The sequence below is a fragment of the Lampetra planeri genome, chromosome 76, assembly GCF_965212315.1.
Source record: "Lampetra planeri chromosome 76, kcLamPlan1.2.h2, whole genome shotgun sequence".
Lineage (NCBI taxonomy): Eukaryota > Metazoa > Chordata > Hyperoartia > Petromyzontiformes > Petromyzontidae > Lampetra > Lampetra planeri.
In genome coordinates, this window is record NC_136181.1 from 2,652,352 (window position 1) to 2,679,992 (window position 27,641).

At 46.6% G+C, this 27,641-nt stretch overlaps 2 protein-coding genes across 4 annotated transcripts in view; one reads left to right on the forward strand and one right to left on the reverse strand.

Moving 5' to 3' along the window:
• HEMK2 (HemK methyltransferase 2, ETF1 glutamine and histone H4 lysine) overlaps positions 1 to 17,904 on the forward strand; it is a 31,911-nt gene extending 14,007 nt beyond the window's left edge. For 2 of the 3 annotated variants that reach the window (XM_078620856.1, XM_078620855.1), the window contains exons 3-7: positions 852 to 938; positions 7,135 to 7,225; positions 9,536 to 9,619; positions 10,626 to 10,767; positions 11,752 to 17,904. In XM_078620856.1, coding sequence (XP_078476982.1) covers positions 852 to 938; positions 7,135 to 7,225; positions 9,536 to 9,619; positions 10,626 to 10,767; positions 11,752 to 11,776 — 429 coding nt within the window. In that variant the 3' untranslated portion in view covers positions 11,777 to 17,904. The remainder of the gene's footprint in view (positions 1 to 851; positions 939 to 7,134; positions 7,226 to 9,535; positions 9,620 to 10,625; positions 10,768 to 11,751) is intronic. The other variant, XM_078620857.1, reaches the window with a different exon arrangement.
• Positions 17,905 to 19,169: 1,265 nt separating this feature from the next.
• LOC144737948 (trypsin-1-like) overlaps positions 19,170 to 27,641 on the reverse strand; it is a 51,969-nt gene continuing 43,497 nt past the window's right edge. The window contains exons 8-9 of the mRNA XM_078620854.1: positions 23,905 to 24,011; positions 19,170 to 20,832 (exon numbers count right to left, since the gene is read on the reverse strand). Coding sequence (XP_078476980.1) covers positions 20,683 to 20,832; positions 23,905 to 24,011 — 257 coding nt within the window. The 3' untranslated portion in view covers positions 19,170 to 20,682. The remainder of the gene's footprint in view (positions 20,833 to 23,904; positions 24,012 to 27,641) is intronic.

The following is a 27,641-nucleotide window of genomic DNA, read 5'->3' on the forward strand; positions in this document are numbered from 1 at the left end:
TACTGTGTGTGTGTGTATTGTCTGTGTATTATACTGTGTTCTGTGTGTGTGTATTGTCTTTGTTTGTACTGTGTGTGTGTGTATTGTCTGTGTATTGTCTGTGTACTGTGTGTGTGTATTGTCTGTGTGCTGTGTGTGTACTATGTGTGTGTATTGTCTGTGTATTGTCTGTGTACTGTGTGTGTGTGTGTATTGTCTGTGTATTGTCTGTGTACTGTGTGTGTGTATTGTCTGTGTGCTGTGTGTGTACTATGTGTGTGTATTGTCTGTGTATTGTCTGTGTACTGTGTGTGTGTATTGTCTGTGTACTGTGTGTGTGTATTGTCTGTGTATTAAACTGTGTTTGTTCTGTGTGTGTATATTGTCTGTGTGCTGTGTGTGTACTGTGTGTGTGTATTGTCTGTGTATTATACTGTGTTTGTACTGTGTATGTGTATTGTCTGTGTATTAAACTGTGTACTGTGTCTGTGTACTGTGTGTGTATATTATACTGTGTTTGTACTGTGTGTGTGTATTGTCTGTGTACTGTGTGTGTGTATTGTCTGTGTGCTGTGTTTGTACTGTGTGTGTGTATTGTCTGTGTGCTGTGTATGTACTGTGTGTGTGTATTATACTGTGTACTGTGTGTGTGTGGGAGCAGTGGCACGCTGTGTTGCGAACCTGGCGACCCGATTTCGATACCTGCTCATGACCACTAATACCGGTGACGATCATCTGAACCGGCCCTGGGCCTCCACCTCTAGGTAGACTCAGCCTCAAATGAGTACCTGGTGCTGTGGTGTGTAAACATCATCACCCACCCAATCGGTCATCCTGCTAGCAGCTCTTTCCCGTTTGTCTCTGTGGGTCAGGCCTCTGATTTGCCTGGAGGTAGGCTCTGGGTCCGGAGTTGTCTCCTGCTTTGTCGCTTCCATCCTGGGCTCCGCAACGAGCTACCTGTGAGAAGACTCCTGCATCACCACCAACATCACTAACATCAACACCATCAACACCATCACTAACATCACTAACATCAACACCATCATCACCAACATCGACACCATCAACACCATCACTAACATCACTAACATCAACACCATCATCACCAACATCGACACCATCAACACCATCACTAACATCACTAACATCAACACCACCATCGCCAACATCGACACCATCAACACCATCACTAACATCACTAACATCAACACCACCATCACCAACATCACCACCAACATCAACACCATCACCACCATCAACACCATCACCAACATCGACACCATCAACACCACCAACATCACTAACATCAACACCACCAACATCAACACCACCACCAACATCACTAACATCACCACCACCAATATCCACACCATCACCAACATCAACACCATCACCAACATCACTAACATCAACACCATCACCAACATCGACACCATCACCAACATCAACACCATCACCAACATCAACACCATCACCAACATCACCACCAACATCAACACCATCACCAACATCAACACCATCACCAACATCAACACCATCACCAACATCACCAACATCAACACCATCTAACGCTTTCGTGACTGCAGGGATTCATCTTCTTGGTTCTTTCGGTAAAGTCACGTAGAAGGGAAGTAATAAAATAGCAAAAATAAAACATAATCAAATAATTCTCACGACGTTTCGGCCACAATGCAAGTAGCCGTCTTCAGGTGAAGAACAGGTCTGTCAAGGAGACGCTCTTTGCCCCTCCATCCCAACATAAATAGTCGCTTCAAGCCTGGGGCGTTCCATTCAGATTCTGTCTATTTGACAGACCTGTTCTTCACCTGAAGACGGCTACTTGCGTTGTGGCCGAAACGTCGTGAGAATTATTTTATGATGTTTTTTTTTATTTCCCTTCTACGTGATGACTTTACCGAAAGAACCAAGAAGATGAATTCCTGCAGTCACGAAAGCTTTAAATCGAAAGATGTTTCGATAATGAATGCTTTGCCTCCCCATAGGGTCCCATTGTTGTTATTAACGATACGTTTTGGATTTCACGATATACGTTTCACGATATCACGCAGACCCGCGAATTTCGGCCAATCAGAGCGCTGCTAAGTGGACTTGGCACCCGACATCAGCCAATCAGCGACGCCCTTTTTTATAAGCCTTTTGAGAGTCACTGGCTGCGAGCTTTTGGATCGTTTTATACTGGTAGGAACCTCCTGGTTACACCAGCCCACAGGGGATTATTGTGTCCGTCCGTCCGTCGTGCAGGGAGGGGCTGGGTGGGGAGGGGAGGGAGGGGCTGGGTGGGGAGGGAGGGGTTGGGTGGGGAGGGAGGGGCTGGGTGGGAGGGTGGGGAGGGGCTGGGTGGGCTGGGTGGGGAGATGAGGGTGGGGAGGGGCTGGGTGGGGAGGGGCTGGGTAGGGAGGGTTGGGAGGGGCTGGGTGGGAGGGTGGGTAGGGGCTGGGTGGGGAGATGAGGGTGGGGAGGGGCTGGGTGGGGAGGGGCTGGGTGGGGAGGGTGGGGCTGGGTGGGGAGGGGTGGGGAGGGTGGGGCTGGGTGGGGAGGGGCTGGTCACCCCGTGGTGCCCTTATAAAACGTAACGTTTCACCTACTCACACCGGCTTGTGCCCGCCCTCACAGTCGGCCATATTTGCGGAATCCACCACGCTGCCGTTGACCCTGCAGGCCATTGAGCGAGCAACCAACGATCCTACCAGCTCCCTCCGCAGGAATGTGTTGTTGTGCTAAATTGATGCACCTTTTTACGCACCATTTGTTCAAGATATTATATATCCTTGTTTCCATTAATAGCAATGCTTTAATATGCTCTCATTTAAATTGCGTGTTTAATATTACAAGATATGTGTTTAGGGTTAAAAGGGGCAACTTCCCGATCGCCTTGGGACAAATTAAGCCCTTTAACGTGCATTTTCTATGTTCGATTAACGATAAATTCAATCAATGATGGTTTTCGTGGAATAAATGAATATCATTAACCGGGGCACTACTGTAATGGTGATGATGATGATGATGATAATCTCACCGTGTAGCGCAGCAGCAGCGTACATGCACGTGGGTTTTCTCGGGGCATTCATTTGGCTGAGAAAACATCTTCAGACTTAGAGGACTGCAGATCTTGGGACAGTCGTCGTGCTCGTAGAGAGAGAGAGAGAAGAGAAAGAGATCCACACTCGGAGGTGTGAGGAGGAGACGGAGGAACCACGGATGAGTGGGAAGGCAGCAGCCACAGTGAAACTGTGTGCTTTGCTATGGCTGTGTGGTTCACTGTGGCTGTGTGGCTGTGTGATTCACTGTGGTGGCTGTGTGTATCACTGTGGCTGTGTGCTTCACTGTGGTGGCTGTGTGCTTCAATATGATAATTGGTGTTTTACCCTTTTATCTGGCTCCTTGTAAAAAAGGTGTCAGTTTTGTTGCCAAATAAAAGGGTAAAAAAACTATAATCATATTTTGTTACTGGCAAAGGAGGTTCCAATGGTGCTTCAATGTGGTTGTATGCTACACTGTAGGTGCATTCTCTAATGTGACTGTGCGTATCACTGTGGCTGTGCGTATCACTGTGGCTGTGTGTATCACTGTGGCTGTGTGTATCACTGTGGCTGTGTGTATCACTGTGGCTGTGTGCGTCACTGTGGTTGTGTGTATCACTGTGGCTGTGTGTATCACTGTGGCTGTGTGTATCACTGTGGTTGTGTGTATCACTGTGGCTGTGTGCGTCACTGTGGCTGTGTGTATCACTGTGGCTGTGTGTATCACTGTGGTTGTGTGTATCACTGTGGCTGTGTATCACTGTGGCTGTGTGTATCACTGTGGCTGTGTGTATCACTGTGGCTGTGTGCGTCCCTGTGGTTGTGTGTATCACTGTGGCTGTGTGTATCACTGTGGCTGTGTGTATCACTGTGGCTGTGTGTATCACTGTGGCTGTGTGCGTCACTGTGGCTGTGTGTTTCACTGTGGTTGTGTGTGTCACTGTGGCTGTGTGTTTCACTGTGGCTGTGTGTATCACTGTGGCTGTGTGTATCACTGTGGCTGTGTGTATCACTGTGGCTGTGTGTATCACTGTGGTTGTGTGTGTCACTGTGGCTGTGTGTTTCACTGTGGCTGTGTGTTTCACTGTGGCTGTGTGTATCACTGTGGCTGTGTGTATCACTGTGGCTGTGTGCGTCACTGTGGCTGTGTGTGTCACTGTGGCTGTGTGCGTCACTGTGGCTGTGTGCGTCACTGTGGTTGTGTGCATCACTGTGGCTGTGTGTATCACTGTGGCTGTGTGTATCACTGTGGTTGTGTGTATCACTGTGGCTGTGTGCGTCACTGTGGTTGTGTGTATCACTGTGGCTGTGTGTATCACTGTGGCTGTGTGTATCACTGTGGCTGTGTGCGTCACTGTGGCTGTGTGTATCACTGTGGCTGTGTGTATCACTGTGGCTGTGTGTTTCACTGTGGTTGTGTGTATCACTGTGGTTGTGTGTATCACTGTGGCTGTGTGTTTCACTGTGGCTGTGTGTATCACTGTGGCTGTGTGTTTCACTGTGGCTGTGTGTATCACTGTGGTTGTGTGTGTCACTGTGGCTGTGTGTATCACTGTGGCTGTGTGTATCACTGTGGCTGTGTGTATCACTGTGGCTGTGTGTATCACTGTGGCTGTGTGCGTCACTGTGGCTGTGTGTATCACTGTGGCTGTGTGCGTCACTGTGGTTGTGTGCATCACTGTGGTTGTGTGTATCACTGTGGCTGTGTGTATCACTGTGGCTGTGTGTATCACTGTGGTTGTGTGTTTCACTGTGGCTGTGTGCGTCACTGTGGTTGTGTGTATCACTGTGGCTGTGTGTTTCACTGTGGCTGTGTGTTTCACTGTGGCTGTGTGTTTCACTGTGGCTGTGTGTTTCACTGTGGCTGTGTGTTTCACTGTGGCTGTGTGTTTCACTGTGGCTGTGTGTTTCACTGTGGCTGTGTGTTTCACTGTGGCTGTGTGCGTCACTGTGGTTGTGTGTTTCACTGTGGCTGTGTGTTTCACTGTGGCTGTGTGCGTCACTGTGGCTGTGTGTATCACTGTGGTTGTGTGTTTCACTGTGGCTGTGTGTATCACTGTGGTTGTGTGTTTCACTGTGGCTGTGTGTTTCACTGTGGCTGTGTGTTTCACTGTGGCTGTGTGATTCACTGTGGTTGTGTGATTCACTGTGGTTGTGTGTATCACTGTGGCTGTGTGTATCACTGTGGCTGTGTGTTTCACTGTGGCTGTGTGATTCACTGTGTTTGTGTGATTCACTGTGGTTGTGTGTATCACTGTGGCTGTGTGTTACACTGTGGCTGTGTGTATCACTGTGGCTGTGTGTTTCACTGTGGCTGTGTGCGTCACTGTGGTTGTGTGCATCACTGTGGTTGTGTGTATCACTGTGGCTGTGTGCGTCACTGGTGGTTGTGTGTTTCACTGTGGCTGTGTGTATCACTTTGGCTGTGTGTATCACTGTGGTTGTGTGTTTCACTGTGGCTGTGTGTATCACTGTGGCTGTGTGTTGCACTGTGGCTGTGTGTTTCACTGTGGCTGTGTGTTTCACTGTGGCTGTGTGTATCACTGTGGCTGTGTGCGTCACTGTGGCTGTGTGTATCACTGTGGTTGTGTGTATCACTGTGGTTGTGTGTTTCACTGTGGCTGTGTGTATCACTGTGGTTGTGTGTTTCACTGTGGCTGTGTGTATCACTGTGGCTGTGTGTATCACTGTGGTTGTGTGTTTCACTGTGGCTGTGTGTATCACTGTGGTTGTGTGTTTCACTGTGGCTGTGTGCGTCACTGTGGTTGTGTGCATCACTGTGGCTGTGTGTTTCAATGTGGCTGTGTGATTCACTGTGGCTGTGTGTATCACTGTGGCTGTGTGTATCACTGTGGTTGTGTGTTTCACTGTGGTTGTGTGTATCACTGTGGCTGTGTGTATCACTGTGGCTGTGTGTATCACTGTGGCTGTGTGTTTCACTGTGGTTGTGTGTATCACTGTGGTTGTGTGTATCACTGTGGCTGTGTGTATCACTGTGGCTGTGTGTTTCACTGTGGCTGTGTGTATCACTGTGGCTGTGTGTTTCACTATGGCTGTGTGCGTCACTGTGGTTGTGTGCATCACTGTGGTTGTGTGTATCACTGTGGCTGTGTGCGTCACTGGTGGTTGTGTGTTTCACTGTGGCTGTGTGTATCACTGTGGCTGTGTGTATCACGGTGGCTGTGTGTATCACTGTGGCTGTGTGTATCACTGTGGTTGTGTGTATCACTGTGGCTGTGTGTATCACTGTGGTTGTGTGTATCACGGTGGCTGTGTGTATCACTGTGGCTGTGTGTATCACTGGTTGTGTGTATCACTGTGGCTGTGTGTATCACTGTGGTTGTGTGTATCACTGTGGCTGTGTGTATCACTGTGGCTGTGTGTATCACTGTGGCTGTGTGTATCACTGTGGCTGTGTGTATCACTGTGGCTGTGTGTATCACTGTGGCTGTGTGTATCACTGTGGTTGTGTGTATCACTGTGGCTGTGTGTATCACTGGTTGTGTGTATCACTGTGGCTGTGTGTATCACTGTGGTTGTGTGTATCACTGTGGCTGTGTGTATCACTGTGGCTGTGTGTATCACTGTGGTTGTGTGTATCACTGTGGCTGTGTGTATCACTGTGGCTGTGTGTATCACTGTGACTGTGTGCGTCACTGTGGCTGTGTGTGTCACTGTGGCTGTGTGTATCACTGTGGCTGTGTGTACCACTGTGGCTGTGTGTATCACTGTGGCTGTGTGTATCACTGTGGTTGTGTGTATCACTGTGGCTGTGTGTATCACTGTGGTTGTGTGTATCACTGTGGCTGTGTGTATCACTGTGGCTGTGTGTTTCACTGTGGTTGTGTGTATCATCGTGGTTGTGTGTGTCACTGTGGCTGTGTGCGTCATTGTGGTTGTGTGTTTCACTGTGGCTGTGTGTATCACTGTGGCTGTGTGTATCACTGTGGCTGTGTGTTTCACTGTGGTTGTGTGTATCACTGTGGTTGTGTGTATCACTGTGGCTGTGTGCGTCACTGTGGTTGTGTGTTTCACTGTGGCTGTGTGTATCACTGTGGCTGTGTGTATCACTGTGGCTGTGTGCCCCACTGTGGCTGCGTGGTTTCTCCTCCAGGACCACGGACATCAATCACGATGCTGCTCACTGCACGAGCGTCACGGCCTCGCTCAACCAAGTGATGCTTCAGCCGATCATCACAGACCTGGTGAGCCTCAGAATGAGTGAGCAGACTCAAAGGCCCCTTCTGATATCTGTCCCTTCAAATGCAAACCGCCAAGATGGAAGTATAAATTTCGATGTAAAGCTTTCGTGACTGCAGGGATTCATCTTCTTGGTTCTTTCGGTAAATTCATCACGTAGAAGGGAAATAATAAAATAATAAAAATACAACGTAATAAAATAATTAAATTTCGATTTAAAGCTTTCGTGACTGCAGGGATTCATCTTCTTGGTTCTTTCGGTAAAGTCACGTAGAAGAGAAATAATAAAATAATAAAATTAAACATAATAAAATAATTCTCACGACGTTTCGGCTACAACGCAAGCAGCCGTCCTCAGGTGAAGAACAGGTCTGTCTGGAAGACAGCGTCATTCACATCATCATCAACATCCTCATCAACATTATCATCATTTAACATCATCATCATTAACATCATCATCAACATCAACATCATCAACATCATCATCATTAACATCATCATCATCATCAACATCATCATCATCAACATCATCATCATTAACATCATCAACATCATCAACATCATCTTTTTTTTTCGATTTAAAGCTTTCGTGACTGCAGGGATTCATCTTCTTGGTTCTTTCGGTAAAGTCACGTAGAAGGGAAATAATCAAATTGTAAAAATAAAACATAATAAAATACAATTCACGTCTGTCGGAAAGACAGCGTCTGAATGACGCTGTCTTTCCGACAGACCTGTTCTTCACCTGAGGACGGACGGCTGCTTGCGTTGTGGCCGAAACGTCGTGAGAATTATTTTATTATTATTTTTATTTATTATTTTATTACTTCCCTTCTACGTGATGACTTTACCGGAAGAACCAAGAAGATGAATCCCTGCAGTCACGAAAGCTTTAAATCGAAAAAAAAAAGATGATGATGTTGATGATGTTGATGATGATGATGTTAATGATGATGTTAATGATGATGATGTTGATGTTGATGATGATTTGAATGACGCTGTCTTTCTGACAGACCTGTTCTTCACCTGAGGACGGCTGCTTGCGTTGTGGCCGAAACGTCGTGAGAATTATTTTATTATTTTTTATTTTTATTATTTTATTATTTCCCTTCTACGTGACTTTACCGAAAGAACCAAGAAGATGAATCCCTGCAGTCACGAAAGCTTTAAATTGAAATTAAATTTATTTCTTCCAATGATTGCTGAGCCAGAATCCATTAAAAATACGCTGCCAAGCCTGGTGGTGTTCATTCAGACGCTGTCTTTCCAACAGACCTGTTCTTCACCTGAGGACGGCTGCTTGCGTTGTGGCCGAAACGTCGTGAGAATTGTATTTAATGTTTTATATATTTATTATTTCCCTTCTACGTTACTTTACCGAAAGAACCAAGAAGAAGAGGGAATGTACTGTGTGATTCTTACACTCATCCTCTGAGTGTGGCGTGCAGTGGCCGCTCCTCCTTAGGGGTCAGAGAGACCAGAACAAAGAGGCTAGATATTATTCTTTGGTTCTTTCGGTTAAGTCACGTCTAAAGATAAAATAATAAATGAAATAATAGCATATTACGACGTTTCGATTGCAACACAAGCAATCATCATCGGGCGTAAAAGAAATAGCAACAAAAATGTAACTAGAAAACTATAGACAGACATACAAGCAGACAGACATCACAAGGACACACACAGAGAGAGAGAGAACACGTATCGGCACAAAGAGAGAGGTCGTTTCTATATTTAAGGCCCCGTCACAGAAACGACCTCTCTCTTTGTGCCGATACGTGTTCTCTCTCTGTGTGTGTCCTTGTGATGTCTGTCTGCTTGTATGTCTGTCTGTAGTTTTCCAGTTAGATTTTTGTTGCTATTTCTTTTATGCCTGCTGATGATTGCTTGAGTTGCAATCGAAACGTCGTAATATGCTATTATTGAATTTATTATTTTATCTTTAGACGTGACTTTACCGAAAGAACCAAAGAACAGAGGAGGCTGAACGGGCGCAGCACAAGCTAGACTATAGACAGACATACAAGCAGACAGACATCACAAGGACACACACACAGAGAGAGAACACATATCGGCACAAAGAGAGAGGTCGTTTCTGTGACGGTGCCTTAAACATAGAGAGGGGGTGCGGGGGCGGAGAGAGGGAGGGGGCAGAGAAAAAATTAGCATGTCAATGAGTGGACTGCAACGTGATGCTGCTGCTGCTGCTGCAAGTAAGATGACGACGCGGGGCTAGATAGGCCAGGCCTTAGGGGTTGCAGGGACCACGTGATTTTGTGTTGGTCGCAGTGTTTGTCGTGGTGACCGTACCGCAGGTTCACGCGCTCCTGCCACGTCTCTCCGGCTCCGTCGACCTCCTGCTCTTCAATCCTCCCTACGTCGTCACGGAATCCAGCGAGGTGCTCCCCCCGAATCAGCCTGTCATGCCTCGCTAATAATTACCGCAACTATACCGGAGCCGATTGGGCTTGCTCTGATGACCGGTGCACGCGGTCACGTAGGTAAAACATTAAAATTAATAAAAGTAAAATAAAACAAAAATCACGACGTTTCGGAGGCAACACAAGCTTCCGTCTTCAGGTGGAACCGTCACAGCCACGACAGCTGTATCAAGTAAATGAGAGATTGCAGGAGCTACCACTCCGTATATATAATGGTTGGAGAGGGGGGAAGGGCCAAGTACGGCACCGATTGGGCTTGCCGATGACCGGTACCAGCGGTGGGGAAGATCAGAATCAGAATATTTGTTTATACTGGAGGAATCTGATGAGCTATGAACTTTAGATTTAAAGCTTTCGTGACTGCAGGGATTCATCTTCTTGGTTCTTTCGGTAAAGTCACGTAGAAGGGAAATAATAAAATAATAAAAATAAAACATAATAAAATAATTCTCACGACGTTTCAGCCACAACGCAAGCAGCCGTCCTCAGGTGGAGAGCAGGTCTGCACCGGTCATCAGCAAGTACTCTGTGTGTGTACTCTGTGTGTGTACTCTGTGTGTGTACTCTGTGTGTGTACTCTGTGTGTACTGTGTGTGTGTACTGTGTGTGTGTACTCTGTGTGTGTACTCTGTGTGTACTCTGTGTGTATACTCTGTGTGTGTACTCTGTGTGTATACTCTGTGTGTGTACTCTATGTGTACTCTGTGTGTGTACTCTGTGTGTGTACTCTGTGTGTGTAGTCTGTGTGTGTACTCTGTGTGTACTCTGTGTGTGTACTCTGTGTGTATACTCTGTGTGTATACTCTGTGTGTGTACTCTGTGTGTGTACTCTGTGTGTGTACTCTGTGTGTACTCTGCGTGTGTACTCTGCGTGTGTACTCTGCGTGTGTACTCTGTGTGTGTACTCTGTGTGTGTACTCTGTGTGTATACTCTGTGTGTATACTCTGCGTGTACTCTTTGCAGGTGGGGCTGGGGGACGTGTCGAGCTCATGGGCGGGCGGCGCGAGGGGTCGCGAGGTCGTGGACCGACTCCTCCCGCTCGTGACGTCGCTGCTGTCGCCCTCGGGAGCGTTCTACCTCGTGTGCGAGCAGCACAACGCGCCCGGTGAGCGGGGCACACCGCTCACCACTCACTCACCACTCACACTACACACACTCACCACTCACACTACACACACACTCACACCGCTCACTCACTCACCACTCACCACTCACACCATGTCTGTGTGGCTGTGTGACTGTGTGGCTGTGTGTTCATGTTTCCATGTGGCTGTGTGACTGTGTGGCTGTGTGACTGTGTGGCTGTGTGTTCATGTTTCCATGTGGCTGTGTGACTGTGTGGCTGTGTGTTCATGTTTCCGTGTGGCTGTGTGACTGTGTGGCTGTGTGACTGTGTGGCTGTGTGACTGTGTGGCTGTGTGACTGTGTGGCTGTGTGTTCATGTTTCCATGTGGCTGTGTGACTGTGTGGCTGTGTGTTCATGTTTCCGTGTGGCTGTGTGACTGTGTGGCTGTGTGACTGTGTGGCTGTGTGACTGTGTGGCTGTGTGTTCATGTTTCCATGTGGCTGTGTGACTGTGTGGCTGTGTGTTCATGTTTCCGTGTGGCTGTGTGACTGTGTGGCTGTGTGTTCATGTTTCCATGTGGCTGTGTGGCTGTGTGGCTGTGTGTTAATGTTTCCATGTGGCTGTGTGACTGTGTGGCTGTGTGTTCATGTTTCCATGTGGCTGTGTGACTGTGTGGCTGTGTGTTCATGTTTCCATGTGGCTGTGTGACTGTGTGTCAGTGGCTGTGTGACAGGTGTCAGTTTTGTTGCCAGATAAAAGGGTAAAAAAACAATTATCATGTGTGGCTGTGTGTTCATGTTTCCATGTGGCTGTGTGACTGTGTGGCTGTATGTCTGTGTGGCTGTGTGTTCATGTTTCCATGTGACTGTGTGTCTGTGTGGCTGTGTGACTGTGTGGCTGTGTGTTCATGTTTCCATGTGGCTGTGTGACTGTGTGGCTGTATGTCTCTGTGGCTGTGTGTTCATGTTTCCATGTGGCTGTGTGACTGTGTGTTCATGTGCCCACGTGTCTGTGTGATTGCAGGAGAGGTGATGGCGTGGTTTCGTGATCGTGGCTTCTCCTCATCCTCGGTCAACTCCCAGAGAGCCGGAACAGAAATCCTCTCTGTGCTGAGGATTGAACGCTCGACGTCATAGAGACACACAACAACAACAACAACCGCCATTCGCCACTAAGTGGTGGTGACGTCACCACGACGCTTGTGCCAGGCCATGTGCACCTTGAGGCCATGTGAAGTGTCGAACGCCCGCTAGCAGGAGGTCACGGGGCAGACCCAGGTGCCACAGGTCGACTGACTGAGATGACAAATGACTGGCTGATGCACCACCTGTGCCCCCTACTGTGCCAACTTGCTGTGCTTTAGCCACCCGGCGCTCCGCTCGTTGTTGTGAGCGTCGCTCCTCTGCCCTCTGTTGTTGTTGGAGGGCGACTGCCTCCAACTACCCAGTAGTGTCCTTCACGAGCCTCCTCCACAGAGGCCGATCTTGACACCGCTGGTACCAGTCATGGGCAAGTTCACTCAGCTCCACGTCCTCCTGTACCGCATCACTCCATCTCTTCTCTAGCCTGTACCACGCCTATTTAGCCCCGTCTATCCGGCCGAACAAAAACTCTTTAGGCATGCGGTGGCTGGGCATGCGGGCTACATGACCCAGCGAACGCAGCCTTGCCCGCCGGAGGAGCTCACCGATCGGATGTTGCCCAAATCTTTCGTACAAACACACACGGACTCATAGAGATGCACACAACAACCGCCATTTACCACTGAGTGGCAGTGATGAAACCATGGCGCTTGTGCCAAGGCTATGTGCACTGTAAGGCCACTTGAAGTGTCGATGGCTTGCTGGCAGGTCACAGGACAGACCCAAGTGCCGTGGGTTGACTGACTGAGATGACTGGCAAATGCACCACCTGTGCCCCCTACTGTGACAACTTTCTGTGAGCATCGCTCCTCTGCCCTTCGCAGTTGTGAGGGCGACTGTCTCCAACTGCCCAGTAGCGTCCTTCACGAGCCTCCTCCACAGAGGCCGATACACCGTTGGTACCAGTCAACGGCAAGTCCACTCAACTCCATATCCTCTTGTACCGCAAGAGTACATCTCTTCTCCAGCCTGTGTCGTGCCCATTTAGCCCCCTCTATCTGGCTGACCAAAAGCTGTTTGGGCATGCGGTGTCTGGGCATGCGGGCTACATGCTCGAGCCAATGCAGCCTTGCCTGCCGGAGTAGCTCACCGATGGGACTGTCTAGATCAGGGGTCCTCAAACTACGGCCCGCGGGCCACATGCGGCCCACCGAGGGCATTTATCCGGCCCATGGTCACTAATTGGGCTGCGCTTGTGAGCACTAATTGGGCTGCGCTGGTGAGCACTAATTGGGCTGCGCTGGTGAGCACTCATTGAGCTGCGATCTGTGAACAAAACTGCAGGTGTAATTAACTTTTTAATGGCACCCGCACCAGTGTGAGCCTGGGGTAAAAGCGGAGTTCCCCCAATCAGACTGCATTGATGGGCAGTGCAGTCTGTATGTCTCTGTGTGGGCAAAGTTATTGCTGGTATATTGTTTTTGTAGCGCTGTATATATATTGGTATTTTACTAATATCAATTTTGACTCCCTAGGAAACAATGATGTCAAGAAAGAGAAAAATTTACTCGGAGTGTAGGATATTCAAAAAACAGTGGACTTATGATTATTTTTTCATGCAGTACAAGGAAAGAGCTGTGTGTCTGATATGCCAGAATATAGTGTCTGTTCAAATAATACAATTTGCGTCGACACTATGAAACTCAACAAAGATAAATATGATTGTTTGGTCGGAGAAGTGAGAAAAGATAAAATATAAAAACTGAAAAATACATTAACAACTCAGCAAAATACTTTTGTGAAGCAGAAGCAGCTAAATAATTCATCACTGCGAGCAAGTTTTCAAGTTGCCAAGCTAATAGTGTGCACTGGCAGACCATTCGTTGAGGGAGAATTTGTTAAAGAATGCCTTCTTTCTGTTGCCAAAGAGATGTGTCCAGAGAAGGCCGATTTATTTAGTACAGTGAGTCTTTCAGGACCTACAATTACACGGAGGATTGAAGAAATGGGAGACAATTTCCATCAGCATTTGCAAAACTCCACAAAAAAACTTTCCTATTTTTCCTTGGCACTCGACGAAAGCAATGATGTTCATGATTCTGCACAACTTCTAATTTTTATTCGTGGGACGAATGACTATTTCAAAGTCACAGAAGAGCTTGCTGCACTGCAAAGCATCAAAGGAACAACTACAGGAGAGGATATCTATGAAAAGGTTTGCCAAACTGTGAATGGTTTGGAGCTGAACTGGGCTAAACTAGCCAGTGTGACAACTGATGGTGCTCCTAGCATGGTGGGGTCTAAGAAAGGAGTAATTGCTCGCATTAACCAAGAGATGGACAAACATAACCATTCTCATCCAATAGCCATACACTGCCTCATCCACCAACAAGCGCTGTGTAGTAAATCACTGAAGTGGGACTCTGTTAACTTCATTAGAGCTCATGCACTAAACCACAGACAATTTCAGGAATTTCTGTCTGACCTAAATGTTGACTATGGAGATGTTCTGTACCACACAGAAGTCCGTTGGCTGAGTCGAGGGAGAGTTTTGAAACGTTTCTATGACTTACTTCCACAGATTACAGCTTTTCTGTTTTCAAAAAACAAAGAAGTACCAGAGCTCAATGATGCAGAATGGAAATGGCACCTTGCCTTTCTGACAAATGTAACAGAGCTACTCAACAGTTTCAATGTGCAACTTCAAGGAAAGGGGAAGCTCATCTGTGATATGCAATCACATGTCAAAGCATTTGAAGTAAAATTAGGCCTCCTCATCAAACAAGTGAAGGAGGAAAACTTCTGCCATCTCCCCACAACTCAAAATCTGTTAGCAGAAAAACCATTGGTTGCATTCCCAAACAAAACATGTGTGGATTCACTGGAAAAATTGCAAAAGGAGTTCCAATTTAGATTTAAAGAGCTTCATCTCCATGAACAGGACATACAGCTTTTCCGTAACCCATTTTCTATTGACATTGAAAATGTGGATACAATTTACCAAATGGAACTGGCTGAACTGCAGAATTGTGACTATCTGAAAGACGCATTCAAGTCAAGCAGCCTCATAATTTCTATGCATTTCTCTCCTCTAAGACATATCCTCATCTCAGGAACCATGCACTCAAAATGGCAACCATCTTTGGCAGCGCTTATGTCTGTGAACAAACTTTTTCCAGAATGAAACATTTGAAATCTCCAACCAGATCTAGACTAACGGATGCACACTTGCATCACTTGTTACGACTAGCAGTGACAAATATGGAACCGGACATTGACCATCTCATTAGCCAAAAGCAGGTCCATAGTTCCCATTGAAATACTGGCAAGTTTGTTGATTTAACTTTACTTGTTCTTCATTTTAAATATTGTATTTGTTCCCGTTTTGTTTCTTCACTTCAAAATAAGATATATGCAGTGTGCATAGGAATTTGTTCATAGTTTTTTTTTAACTATAGTCCGGCCCTCCAACGGTCTGAGGGACAGTGAACTGGCCCCCTGTTTAAAAAGTTTGAGGACCCCTGGTCTAGATCTTTCAAAGATTTGTAAGGTCCTCACACAATCCAGCCTGCTGGTTAAACCCAGGATGGATCATAGACAGGCCGACCTGAATATGTTTAACTAGCACAGATGTTCCATTATGGGGGGTCCACGTTTCACAAGCGTAGAGAAGACAGCAGAGGTGTGGACTCGAGTCATGTGACTTGGACTCGAGTCAGACTCGAGTCATGAATTTGATGACTTGCGACTCGACTTGGACTTGCATAACAATGACTTTGTCCCACCTATGAGATGTGGACTCGAGTCATGTGACTTGGACTCGAGTCAGACTCGAGTCATGAATTTGATGACTTGCGACTCGACTTGGACTTGCATAACAATGACTTTGTCCCACCTCTGGAAGACAGTGCATGATTGTGGCCAATAGACCAGGTAGCTTCCACACAGCGTTACGCAGCCGATGATAAAATGTCGCTTAACTTTTTCGCAGTGAGACCTGTGCTGTCAAATCGGAGCTGGTCATAAGCACACTGCCCAGGTATGGAAACCTATCTACTCTCTCCACAAATGCCCCATCACCAATGGGGAGTTGAGGCAGTAGAGTATTTAATGACACAAAATACCAATGCAGCAGTTTAGTTTTTGTGCGGCTGATGGTAAGGCCCCCTCTCTTAGTAGCACGCTCCAAGTTCTGATCGAACAGGAATTACCAGATCATCAGCATTCATAACATGTTGGGGAAAGTGCTGTTAGCGAGTACCTATGACGGCTGGCACAGTGCAATAGGCGGTGGGTGACCAGCACCACAACTGGCCTCCTTTGTTTCCCAAAAACGATTGTTTACACAGTGCACCGGGTACCAATTTGAGGCTAAGTTGACTACGAGTGAGAATCAAACTCATGTCGCCGGATTCATGGCGCAGTGGCGCTAACCGCTACACTACCGCTCGCCACACTGCCACTCATAGAGGTGTAGCGGCAACGTTGAGCGCTGTACGCGATTTGCACTGCTTGTAGCCTGTAATAACGGCATTGAGTCAACAGGGGGCAGAGGGGAGTCTGATGGTGAGGATTCTAGATTTGAAGCTTTCGTGACTGCAAGGATTCATATTCTTAGGTTTTTTCGGTAAAGTCACGTAGGTAAAAAATTAATAAAAGTAAAATAAAAATCACGACGTTTCGGAGGCAACACAAGCTTCCGTCTTCAGGTGGAACCGTCACAGCACGATAGCTGTATCAAGTGAATTTCTCTCACTTTTACCTACGTGACTTTACCGAAAAAACCTAAGAATATGATGGTGAGTAGTCAGGCCGTTGGGCTGCGGTAACCCTAAGGCAGCTCGGGACCACAGGTCAGAGGTCGCAACCGGGTACCCGATACCCGTACCCTACCCGATACCCGGCTACCCGTACCCAGCCGGGTACGGGGACGGGTACCCGTTTGCGACCCTGGTGCGGCCGGGTACGGGTAGACCGTGAGTCACTGGTGAGTAACTGTCACTCATTTCCCATCGTCTTGTCTCTTCTCACAATTCAAGTTCCTAGAATCAACCCACCCGCGCCTGCAACATGGCTTCATCCCAGAGGTCGCAATCAGGTACCCACACCCGGCCGGGTACGGGTACGGCCGGGTACGGGTACCCGTTTGCGACCCTGGTGCGGCCGGGTACGGGTAAGAAATCACCCGTTTGCGACCTCTGCTACAGGTTCAAATCCCCAGACCCCCTGGAAAGGGGCTGGGGGATAACGTCACTCCCCAGGCCCTTCCAGACAGTTCCAGAAGGGAGGAGTGGCTAGGGGTGGAGTGAGCCAAAAACGGTATAAAAGCCGGTCCCCTGAACGGGACCGGCAGTCGTCGTCACGCAGAAGACCCGAAGACCTGCCAGTTTCAAGTTTCATGTATTAGGTATAGCCCTGTGAGCCATTCGGCTCTTGAATCGGGTGCAACCGCAACAAACAAAAACATGAACAAGAAAGCATCTTAAAGTTGCTGTGACTATGTGCAAACAGAAAATCCAAGAAAAGACAGCAAAATATTGCAGAAAAAGCACCGTACACCAACACTGTGTGCAAAAATCCCAGTGGGATGCAAGTCAAACAACAACAACCACAAGACAACTTAGATTAAGGCCATCAGTCTAATTCTGTACTACAACAAACAAACATGGCCAAACCAAACAACTTTTAGAAAATCACCAAAATCAAGCCATAAAAGCAATGAAACAGTGGTGATAGGAACTGTGACATAATTTTCACAATAAACGACATAAACAACATGTACCACCAAAACCCTGCAGCCATAGGGGTGCTTATCATTGAATAGGACCCTGGGAACCCCCGAACCTGAAGTCCTTATCAGGGCCTGGACCGAGTGGGCCTGTGGTCGGGACCCAAGAACCTTGGCTGGGTCGGGTCAGGCTATCCTCCCCTAGGTCCCGCTAGCCGGAGGGCTCATATATGGAGAGTGGTCCCAGTGATTGGGACACGCTAGCCTGGAGGCTCTACTTCCCCAGGGCATCGGGTGGAAGGAGCCGAGACCCCTTTGCGTCAGGGACCTTGTGTTACTGTTATAAATAAACGTGTCTCCAGAGAAGACTTGGTTTCCATCTTTACCTACTACATAGGTATACACACACACCATAACTATCAGCTGAACCGTCCCCATGACAAATCACATCAGTCACACTTCCGTGTGAATCAAGTCCGATCTGTGGTCCAGGCTTCCAGCCACAGACGTCATACATGGAGATTCACACAACGTCGCCAGCTGCATGTGTAGTGACATCGCGGATGTCACTGTGTAATGCCGGCCCTAGAGGCACGGCGTGCGATGTATTGACATCGCGGGCACCACGTCTATGTGGGTGCAGTACAGGCCCTAGAGGGGCTCGGTGAGCGCTGACTGGCAGTGCTGGATGGCACCACGCTCTGCGTGCAGTGCCGACCCCTACAGGATAGGGTGCGAGAGTGCCGGCCATGGGAATGGGGTTAGTTCTAGATTTGAAGCTTTCGTGACTGCAAGGATTCATACTCTTAGTTCTTTCGGTAAAGTCACCATGTAGGTAAAAAAAATGAAATTAAAATTAATAAAAATAAAACAATAAAATCACGACGTTTCGGAGGCAACACAAGTCTCCGTCATCAGGTGGGACCGTCACAGCCAGATTTGCTGCATCAAGTGAGGGAGGGATTCAAGATGCAAGCTCTTAAATACAAGCTAAGGGGGGAGGAGAGGGGGGGAGGAGCTTATCAGAATGTGGTAGCCAATGAATGGAACGTATCGGGAGGGGGGGGGGGCGGGACTAAAAGAGGGGGTTACTAAGGGCCATGGCACTCTGGTTGACCCCGTAGGACACGTGACCGGTAAAGTCGACACAGGGGCCCCCAGGTGGGGGCTAGGGGTGGTCACGTGTCAGGGCCGAGATCTCGAAGGTGGTCGTGGCTAAGGGCGGAGCCAGCCACGCCACAGAGGGACCAGTTGCTGTGGTTATCCTGAAGAATCTACGTTCTACGTCCGAGAATAGTCACCAACACGTGGACCTGGACCCAAGCTGGGGTCCTGTCTGTTGTAGCTACTCCCAGTGTGATTAGTGTAGTTAGCCTGGTGGTTCACCACCATTGGTTGTTATCTGATGGTGAAGGGGCAGTCACCCCTTCGTGTTGGTATCGATAAATGTGTTTCCTCCAGAGAGTACGTCTGCGACTCAGTTGAACTCGGTACACATGCGATAGCGATAAGTCACTGGCTGCAGTTGCCGCTTCCCCCAGTTTGGAGGAGGGTTACCACACATGTCATCCGTGCCCACTATATAATAATAAAAACGGGGAAAGGAGAAGGATTTACTCAAGACTCAGGAGGAAGGAGCGATGGAAGCTTTTATTATCGTTAAGTAACACCACGTTAACGCAAGAAAGTGAAGATACAACACTCGAATTAACCCCCAAAGTTACACAACACCATTACAGACTTAGTGCTGCTTGGAAGCGAATCATCAAATAATACATTGTTTAAATGCATGCCTATACAGGCCACCCTAGTTCAATAGGGATTACCGTTGGTAGGCTATTTAGAACACACAATCGACAGGAAGTACAAGATCAATGTGCTTGCATAATGCGCATGCATAATGTACGTTGATTCATTAACCCCTCCCCACGTTGCGCATGAAGAGCGCACAAGTGTTGTCGTCCAAACCACGTCTCTATTTAAGGAACGAAACAGGTGAACTCCACAAATCTGGCTGTCGCCTGATGAAGCTGGTTGTAATTACTGGAAAAACGTTGTACTCAGATTGTAAATGTTGTGGCTTGGCTCTCCAACATTGTGCTGTACTAGTAATGAATTGGCATGTTGTTCTTGCGTGACAAACCTTACTAATTGGCTAAGTGGTGGCGGGTTTAACGACATCTATTTAGTTACACGATCTAACCCAAAAAAACATATTATGAACAATCATCTTCTTGGTAACCAAGAAGATGAATCCCTGCAGTCACGAAAGCTTTAAATCGAAAAATGAACAATCATGATACACAACGAGTATATTTGCGAAGCGTGAATCGATTACACAATAAGAATGGAGTACAGTAGTGTATGACCAGGTCCTGTCTGGTGACGCTTCATTTGCTAGCGATAGTCACTCCCCGACATTCCCACCCTCATTGTGGCTAGTGAAGCATCTCTGAGTAAGAACACCAAATCGCACAATCGGAAGGTTTGTGAATTAAAGATCCCGGTTGGGTGATCCCGACTTGAGACTTATCGTCAGCATGGGAGATGTGAATTTTCATCACGATCAGAAGTTTATTTCCTGAGCAAAGCCCGTTGAGAAACTGGCTCTTTTTAGTCTATGGACAATGTAAGTCTGGGCAATGTCAGTCTATGGACACTGTCGAGTCTATGGGCGGTATCGGGTCTATGGGCAGTGTTGAGTCTCTATGCGAACCGTGTGCTTTCTCAAAGATGTCAGCTCTGCCCATGAGATTTACTCAACAACTCTGCATGAGATGCTCTTCCCAGTTGCATCCGGTTTGTTCAAATTGATGACCGGCTTATTGTTGTGTCTAGGATGGTGGTGCTACATTTATCAGATTAGGTCTTGGTGAGAGAATGCTCACTTGGTGAGTCTGGCCAAGGTGTTCTTTTTCTTGGTTCTTTCGGTAAAGTCACGTAGAATGGAAATAATAATATAATGTTTTATAATAATATAATGTTTTATTTTATTATTTTATTATTTTATTATTTCCATTCTACGTGACTTTACCGAAAGAACCGAGACGATGAATCCCTGCAGTCACGAAAGCAGCTTTAAATCGAAATTTAGGTGTTCTTTGTTTCTGCGGTGATTTGGTCACAAGGGGCTCTCGCGAGAGACTAGATTGCGGTCTCGCTGATGAAGCGACGCAACTTCCAGACGCGAGTGAAGACGTCGGGGCGGGTGGGACAGGAGCCCCAGCTGGAGAGGCCCGTCAGGTACCAGAGCCCGTCCACGTCCTTGCACATCAAGGGGGTGCCATCGTGACCCTGCATCGATCATGAAAAAAAGATGCATATACGCATTTGTATTTAGTTTGCTGTCCTTTACCCCTACACCTCCAATTAGGATGGTTGGCTACATAATTTGCGAAAGAAGTTAAACATACATACCTATGTAATATGAGGATATATCCAGCTCACTGACGTATCACAACTTGTCATGGTGATTGGCTCTGCCGGTTCTGTGTTACAGCCAATGGGGGGAAGCCTGGGGGCGTGGCCCTGACGTGGTGGAAAGGTGACAGCTATGGAGATTGGTTCTGTTGGCTTTGGCCTCAGCCAATGGGGAGATGAGTCAGGGGCGTGGTCCCGGGAGTTGACGAGGGAGCCTGGAAGTTTCGATGCAGGCTAACGAGGATTGGCGGAAACGTACCACGTGACCCGGGTATTAAATAGGGGTGGAGATGAACGACACGTGGTCAGAACGGGAACGAAGAGAGGAAGGGGGCTACGCGGGAGCGGGGCTCCGAGTTGCCACGTGGCAGTGCGTCTCTCTCTGTCTATCTGTCTCTCTCACGCTGCCTATCAGCAGCGTGAAGTAACTGTAACATAAGTTGAATAAAAGACGGATTCCAGAAGTCGTCTTAACGAGCTTTATTACACCTACAATCGCCATTGGCCACTATTTTTTTTGTTTTACCAGGTTAAGGTCCACTGAGCTATATAGCTCTTTTTCAGAAGTGACCTATCCACAAATGATAGCTCAACGCAGTGGCTTATCATGTGCAAATGTATAGCAGCCACATACTCTAAATGCATGTTCCTAAATGTGGAGGGGAAAACCGGAAGACCCGGAGAAAAAGCACACTAAGTGGTGGTGATGTCACCACAGGTGTCTGTGCCAGGCAGAGTGCAGTAGCCTAGTGTGTTAATATATCCCACCACTCCCGCTACATACTCAGTTTTAGGGAGGGAGGGATCATTGGCTGCCGTGCACGTGCTGTGGGACGTGGGCTGAGAACTGAGCGTGGCATCCCCTTATTGTACAGATTTCGGTTTGGAGTTGGAGAACAAAAAGGAATCTCCTCTGGAGAAGTCTTCATGTCCATCGTTTGCGTTCGCGTCACCCCCCCCCCACCCCCGGAGTTCAATAAAAAACTCATTCTAAAATAATTAATGTGCATTCACCGAACTGGACATACATGCTCTACAGTTCAGAAGTGTATTCTTGTGTTTTTTCGGTAAAGTCACGTAGGTAAAAAAATAAAAGTAAAATAAAAAATAAAATACTCATTTACTTGATACAGCGAGCGTGCTGTGACGGTTCCACCTGAAGACGGAGGCTTGTGTTGCCTCCGAAACGTCGTGATTTTTATTTTATTTTATTTTCATTTTACTTTTATTAATTTTTATTTTTTTACCTACGTGACTTTACCGATAAAACCCAAGAATATGAATCCTTGCAGTCACGAAAGCTTAAAATATAGTTCAGAAGTGCTACATGAACACCACTCATTACTCCGACCCTCCAAGACACTCCCCAAATAACAACGTTCTCCCTTATAGCCTTTAACAGATTGTTGGGGGAAGTGCTGTTCGCGAGCAGCTATGAAGGATACTGCATCTAAGCTTGACACAAAGATTGACCAACGGAGAAGTAAGAAAAAAGGTTGCACATAGCAGAAGACCTGATGATGCAAGCAGTGATGACAATTAAACTGGCACTATTTATATATATGTAGGATGGACGATAACGGGGAAATTAAAAGTGTGTTGTTCAGAAAAGTGAAAGGAACCGGGCATAAGAAATTGGTACCAGAAATACGTAATGCTTGAGAATATTGGCAAAAGAAAGTTGAAACTAATGACGAAATGTGCAGTGAACATCTACTACGGGCTATCTGCCCCATGGATCGTGGTGGTGATAATGAAGGCCCACGCGGCGTCACACGAGGGGGTGGTTGGCCAACACCACGGGTGTTCATCTTCTTGGTTCTTTCGGTAAAGTCACGTAGAAGGGAAGTAATAAAATAATAAAAATAAAACGAAATAAAATAATTCTCACGACGTTTCGGCCACAACGCAAGCAGCCGTCCTCAGGTGGCCGAAACGTCGTGAGAATTATTTTATTATGTTTTATTTTTATTATTTTATTACTTCCCTTCTACGTGATGACTTTACCGAAAGAACCAAGAAGATGAATCCCTGCAGTCACGAAAGCTTTAAATCGGGTGATGAAGGAAACATCCCAACGTGTCCAGAGAAAGCCATTCTTGTCTAGGCCACACTGGCCGCTGTGAAATATGAATCCGCATGCAATGAACGTTGGCAGAGAGTATCCAACACAGTTGGAAAGTGTTGGTAAAACAATCATTGAGAAAGGTGCAAGCTCAGATTTACACTGATAGAAAATTAGACAAAGTTTAGAGAACAATTATAAGCCAATAAACACATTCACCGCGCATTACAGTAAGTGAACGTGGGTAGAGAGCAGAGGTCGCAAACGGGTTTTGATTCCTTACCCGTACCCGTACCCGGCCGCACCAGGGTCGCAAATGGGTACCCGTACCCGGCCGGGTACGGGTACCCGTCCCCTACCCGTACCCTACCCAAAATGAGTGACAAACGGTTACTCACCAGTGACTCACGGCCTACCCGTACCCGTACCCGGCCGCACCAGAGTCGCAAACGGCTACCCGTACCCGTACCCGGCTGGTTACGGGTAGCCGGGTATCGGGTAGGGTACGGGTATCGGGTACTCGGTTGCGACCTCTGGTAGAGAGGCATCTCTGGCAGAGGAGAGATGATGGTTGTGGGCCAAAGTGACAACGGATTGGTTACCCAATGGACAAAACACACCCGAGAGAATGTCAAGAGTAGGGATGGGAGAACTAATAGTGTGTGCGTAGGTAGATGGGTCGTTGTGTCACAAGACCGTGAAGGATGACTTCAAGAGATCTTCATTCAGTAGTGGATAGCTCACTGTTGCTGCTGCTATACGTTGCGCGTCTTTCACACCGTACGTAGACAACCGAGCTAATCGGAGGTTCTGCTGCTGATGATACAATCACATAGGCTGGGGCACTTCCACACAAAGCGTGTTAATTTGTCATCACTCACGGCACACACGTCCTCCCGGGTGCAGATCATCCTGGTCGTCATCGCTAGACCATAGACGGAGCTGGAGTTGCAAACCTTCTGCTCCAAGTTATATGCGAGCTGAACCGCTGTGGACATAAGCAGAGGACATCCAGCGCCACGTGGCATCATGTAAACATCAAGTATTTCTTAATTCTAGATTTGAAGCTTTCGTGACTGCAAGGACTCATATTCTTAGGTTTTTTCGGTGAAGTCACGTAGGTAAAAAATTAAAATTAATAAAAGTTAAATCAAATAAAAATCACGACGTTTCGGAGGCAACACAAGCTTCCGTCTTCAGGTGGAACCGTCACAGCTATCGTGCTGTGACGTGGTATGACGGTTCCACCTGAAGACGGAAGCTTGTGTTGCCTCCGAAACGTCGTGATTTTTATTTTATTTTTATTTTACTTTTATTAATTTTAATTTTTTACCTACGTCACTTTACCGAAAAAACCTAAGAATAAGTATGTCTTAGTTTAACACGCAGCAGGCTTTCGCGACCAATATTATTCATAATCAACGTTTTTGGGTCAGATCGCGTTATTTATAAATGTGTCGTAACCCTCCACCACCCGACACGGCCAATCAGCAAAAAAAAGTGTCTCGTTGACAAAAGACAAATATTGTAAATGTTGTGGTTTCACGCTTCAACACACCGGGTGTGGGCTAAAGCAGTGAACTATTTGTCTTTTGTCAACGAGACACTTTTTTGCTGATTGGCCGTGTCGGGTGGTGGAGGGTTACGACACATTTATAAATAACGCGATCTAACCCAAAAACGTTTATTATGAAAGTATTTCTTAAACAACCCGTCAGCGGCGCTGCATTCTGGGAGTGCCTAACCTCCACTGCATTATTTCAAGAGAAGCAAACTTAGACTTATGGACAATGTTAGTCGATGGACAATGTTAGTCTATGGGTACTTTTAGTGTATGTGCAGTGTCATTGTAGTGCAATGTTTGTCTATGGACAATGTAGGCCTTTGCACAATGTAAGGCTATGGGCAATGTTATTGTGTGGACAATGTAAGTCTATGGAGAATGTAAGTCGTTGGGTAATGTTATTATTTGGACAATGTAAGGCTACGGACAAAGCCAGTCTATGTGCCACTGTAGAGGAGAGGCGACACGAGGTTGCAGGGGGTTCGTCTTTTATTAAACCCTTTATATTAAGTTCACTTGCTTGCTTGCTTGCGCGCTTACGACCGTGCAAATCTTTCGGTCGTTTTTTAACCCACTTCCCGTGATCCAATCGAGCTGACATTTTGTACACAGACTCGTTGTGCGTGACAATGTATTTTCGTGAAAAATTTTTTTCCAAAATTTTACACGTTTTAGGAAAAAATAAATAATATTTAATTACCAATTGCTTAATGGTGGCAGGAAATCATCTGACCCATAGGTGGTAGCCATCTCAAGCCAGAGGACGAGAGGACTCTAGCCGCCACGCATATAAAGGATTTATAGTGAAAAACTTTGTTTTTACGGGTTAATGTTTTCCTTTCCTCTTCTCCACACTTGTCCCCAGCCGTCTCAATGTCGTTCCCACCAACCAACCCCTCTTCTCGCCCGTTCTCTCCCTTATACAGTGGGGGAAAATAGTATTTGATCCCCTGCTGATTTTGTACGTTTGCCCACTGACAAAGAAATGATCAGTCTATAATTTTAATGGTAGATTTATTTGAACAGTGAGAGACAGAATAACAACAACAAAAATCCAGAAAAACGCATGACAAAAATGTTATAAATTGATTTGCATTTTAATGAGGGAAATAAGTATTTGTGAACAGGTATCTTTTATACACAGGTGTCTTTTAAACAGGTAACAAGCTGAGATTAGGAGCACTCCCTCAGCTCGTTACCTGTATAAAAGACACCTGGGAGCCAGACATCTTTCTGATTGAGAGGGGGTCAAATACTTATTTCCCTCATTAAAATGTAAATCAATTTATAACATTTTTGACATGCGTTTTTCTGGATTTTTTGTTGTTGTTGTTATTCTGGCTCTCACTGTTCAAATAAACCTACCATTAAAATTATAGACTGATCATTTCTTTGTCAGTGGGCAAACGTACAAAATCAGCAGGGGATCAAATACTTTTTTCCCTCACTGTATCTCCTCACCTGCTCCTCCCCCTTCTCCTGTAACCGTCCCACTCCCCCTCCTATTGGTGGGAATCCTTCCCCGGACATCCCTACACTATGATAGTCGATGGACAATGTTCGTCTATCTCTTTATGTGAGCAGTGTCCTTTCTCAAAGACGTTAGTTCGGTCCATAAGATTTACTCAACAACTCTGCACGAGATGCTCCCCCCCCCCTTGCATCCTGTCGTTCAAATTGCTGCGCTAAACTTAACTCGTTGTCTTTCCCGGCTTCTTGTTACCCCTGTGACGTTCCCAGTATTCAAAACATTACATTACGTTTCTTGCTTTCTCACTGCATGTACAGGAAATCTAACCCTGCTTTCTCTCATGATTCGTATTATAAGTCTGCCATGAGTTAGTATTGTGCAGTGATGCAGTAAAATAAAATAGATAAATTTCGATCCTGAGGACGGCTGCTTGCGTTGTGGCCGAAACGTCGTGAGAATTGTATTTTATTATGTTTTATTTTTATTATTTTATTATTTCCCTTCTACGTGACTTTACCGAAAGAACCAAGAAGATAACATAGATACTCGCTAAGAATATAGAAACTAGAATTTTTTTTTCTAGATTTGAAGCTTTCGTGACTGCAAGGATTCATACTCTTAGGTTTTTTCGGTAAAGTCACGTAAATAAAAAAGAATAAAATGAAATAATAATAAATGCAAATTTACTAATTCACGACGTTTCGGAGGCAACACAAGTCTCCGTCTTCAGGTGGGACCGTCACAGCTAAATTTACTGTATCACTTTAAACGTCGTGATTTAATTGATTTATTTTCATTGATTATTAATAGATTTCTACTTAGAATATCCGAATCTGATCTAACCCAAGCCTGTGTTAACCCTTGTTATATGCTTGTATATATTTGTGCTCGTCAGTGAGGGGCAGGAGGAGGATGTGGAGCCCAATGACCAGTACCACCGGCGTCAAGATCGACCTCTATGAATACGGCTTGATGAAAAACGCTACTGGCCAGTGCCAGGCTAGGTGCACCTTGGCACTACTTGACAGTTGGAGGCGTCTTCTTGGTTCTTTCGGTAAAGTCGCGTAGAAGGAAAATAATAAAAATAAAACAATAAAATACAATTCTCACGACGTTTTGGCCACAACGCAAGCAGCCGTCCTCAGGTGAAGAACAGGTCTGTCGGAAAGACAGCGTCTGAATGAACGCCACCAAGCTTGGCAGCGTATATTTAAGCTGGGTTAGGGGAGGAAGGGCGCCTTGACAAAGGAAGTTGGAGGCGGTCACCCTTGAGTAATGAGCGGAGAGCCAGGCAGCTAAAACGCAGTGATGTGGCACAGTGGGGGAGAGGGGGGGCACAGCTGGTGGTACTAATGCCCTACTCGTCTCAGCCCATGACATCGTGGGTCTGTCCCCGTGACCATCCTGCAAGGGAGCCTTTACACTTCAATTGGAGGCAAGGTGCACCCTATTTAACGATTTGACATTTTTATTTTATTTTACTAGGTGTAAGGATCCACTGAGCAATATGTAGTTCTTTTTTTGAGAAATGACCTGGCTATCAAAAATGTTGAAGCCCAAACAAATAGGCTTTTCATCTGGTG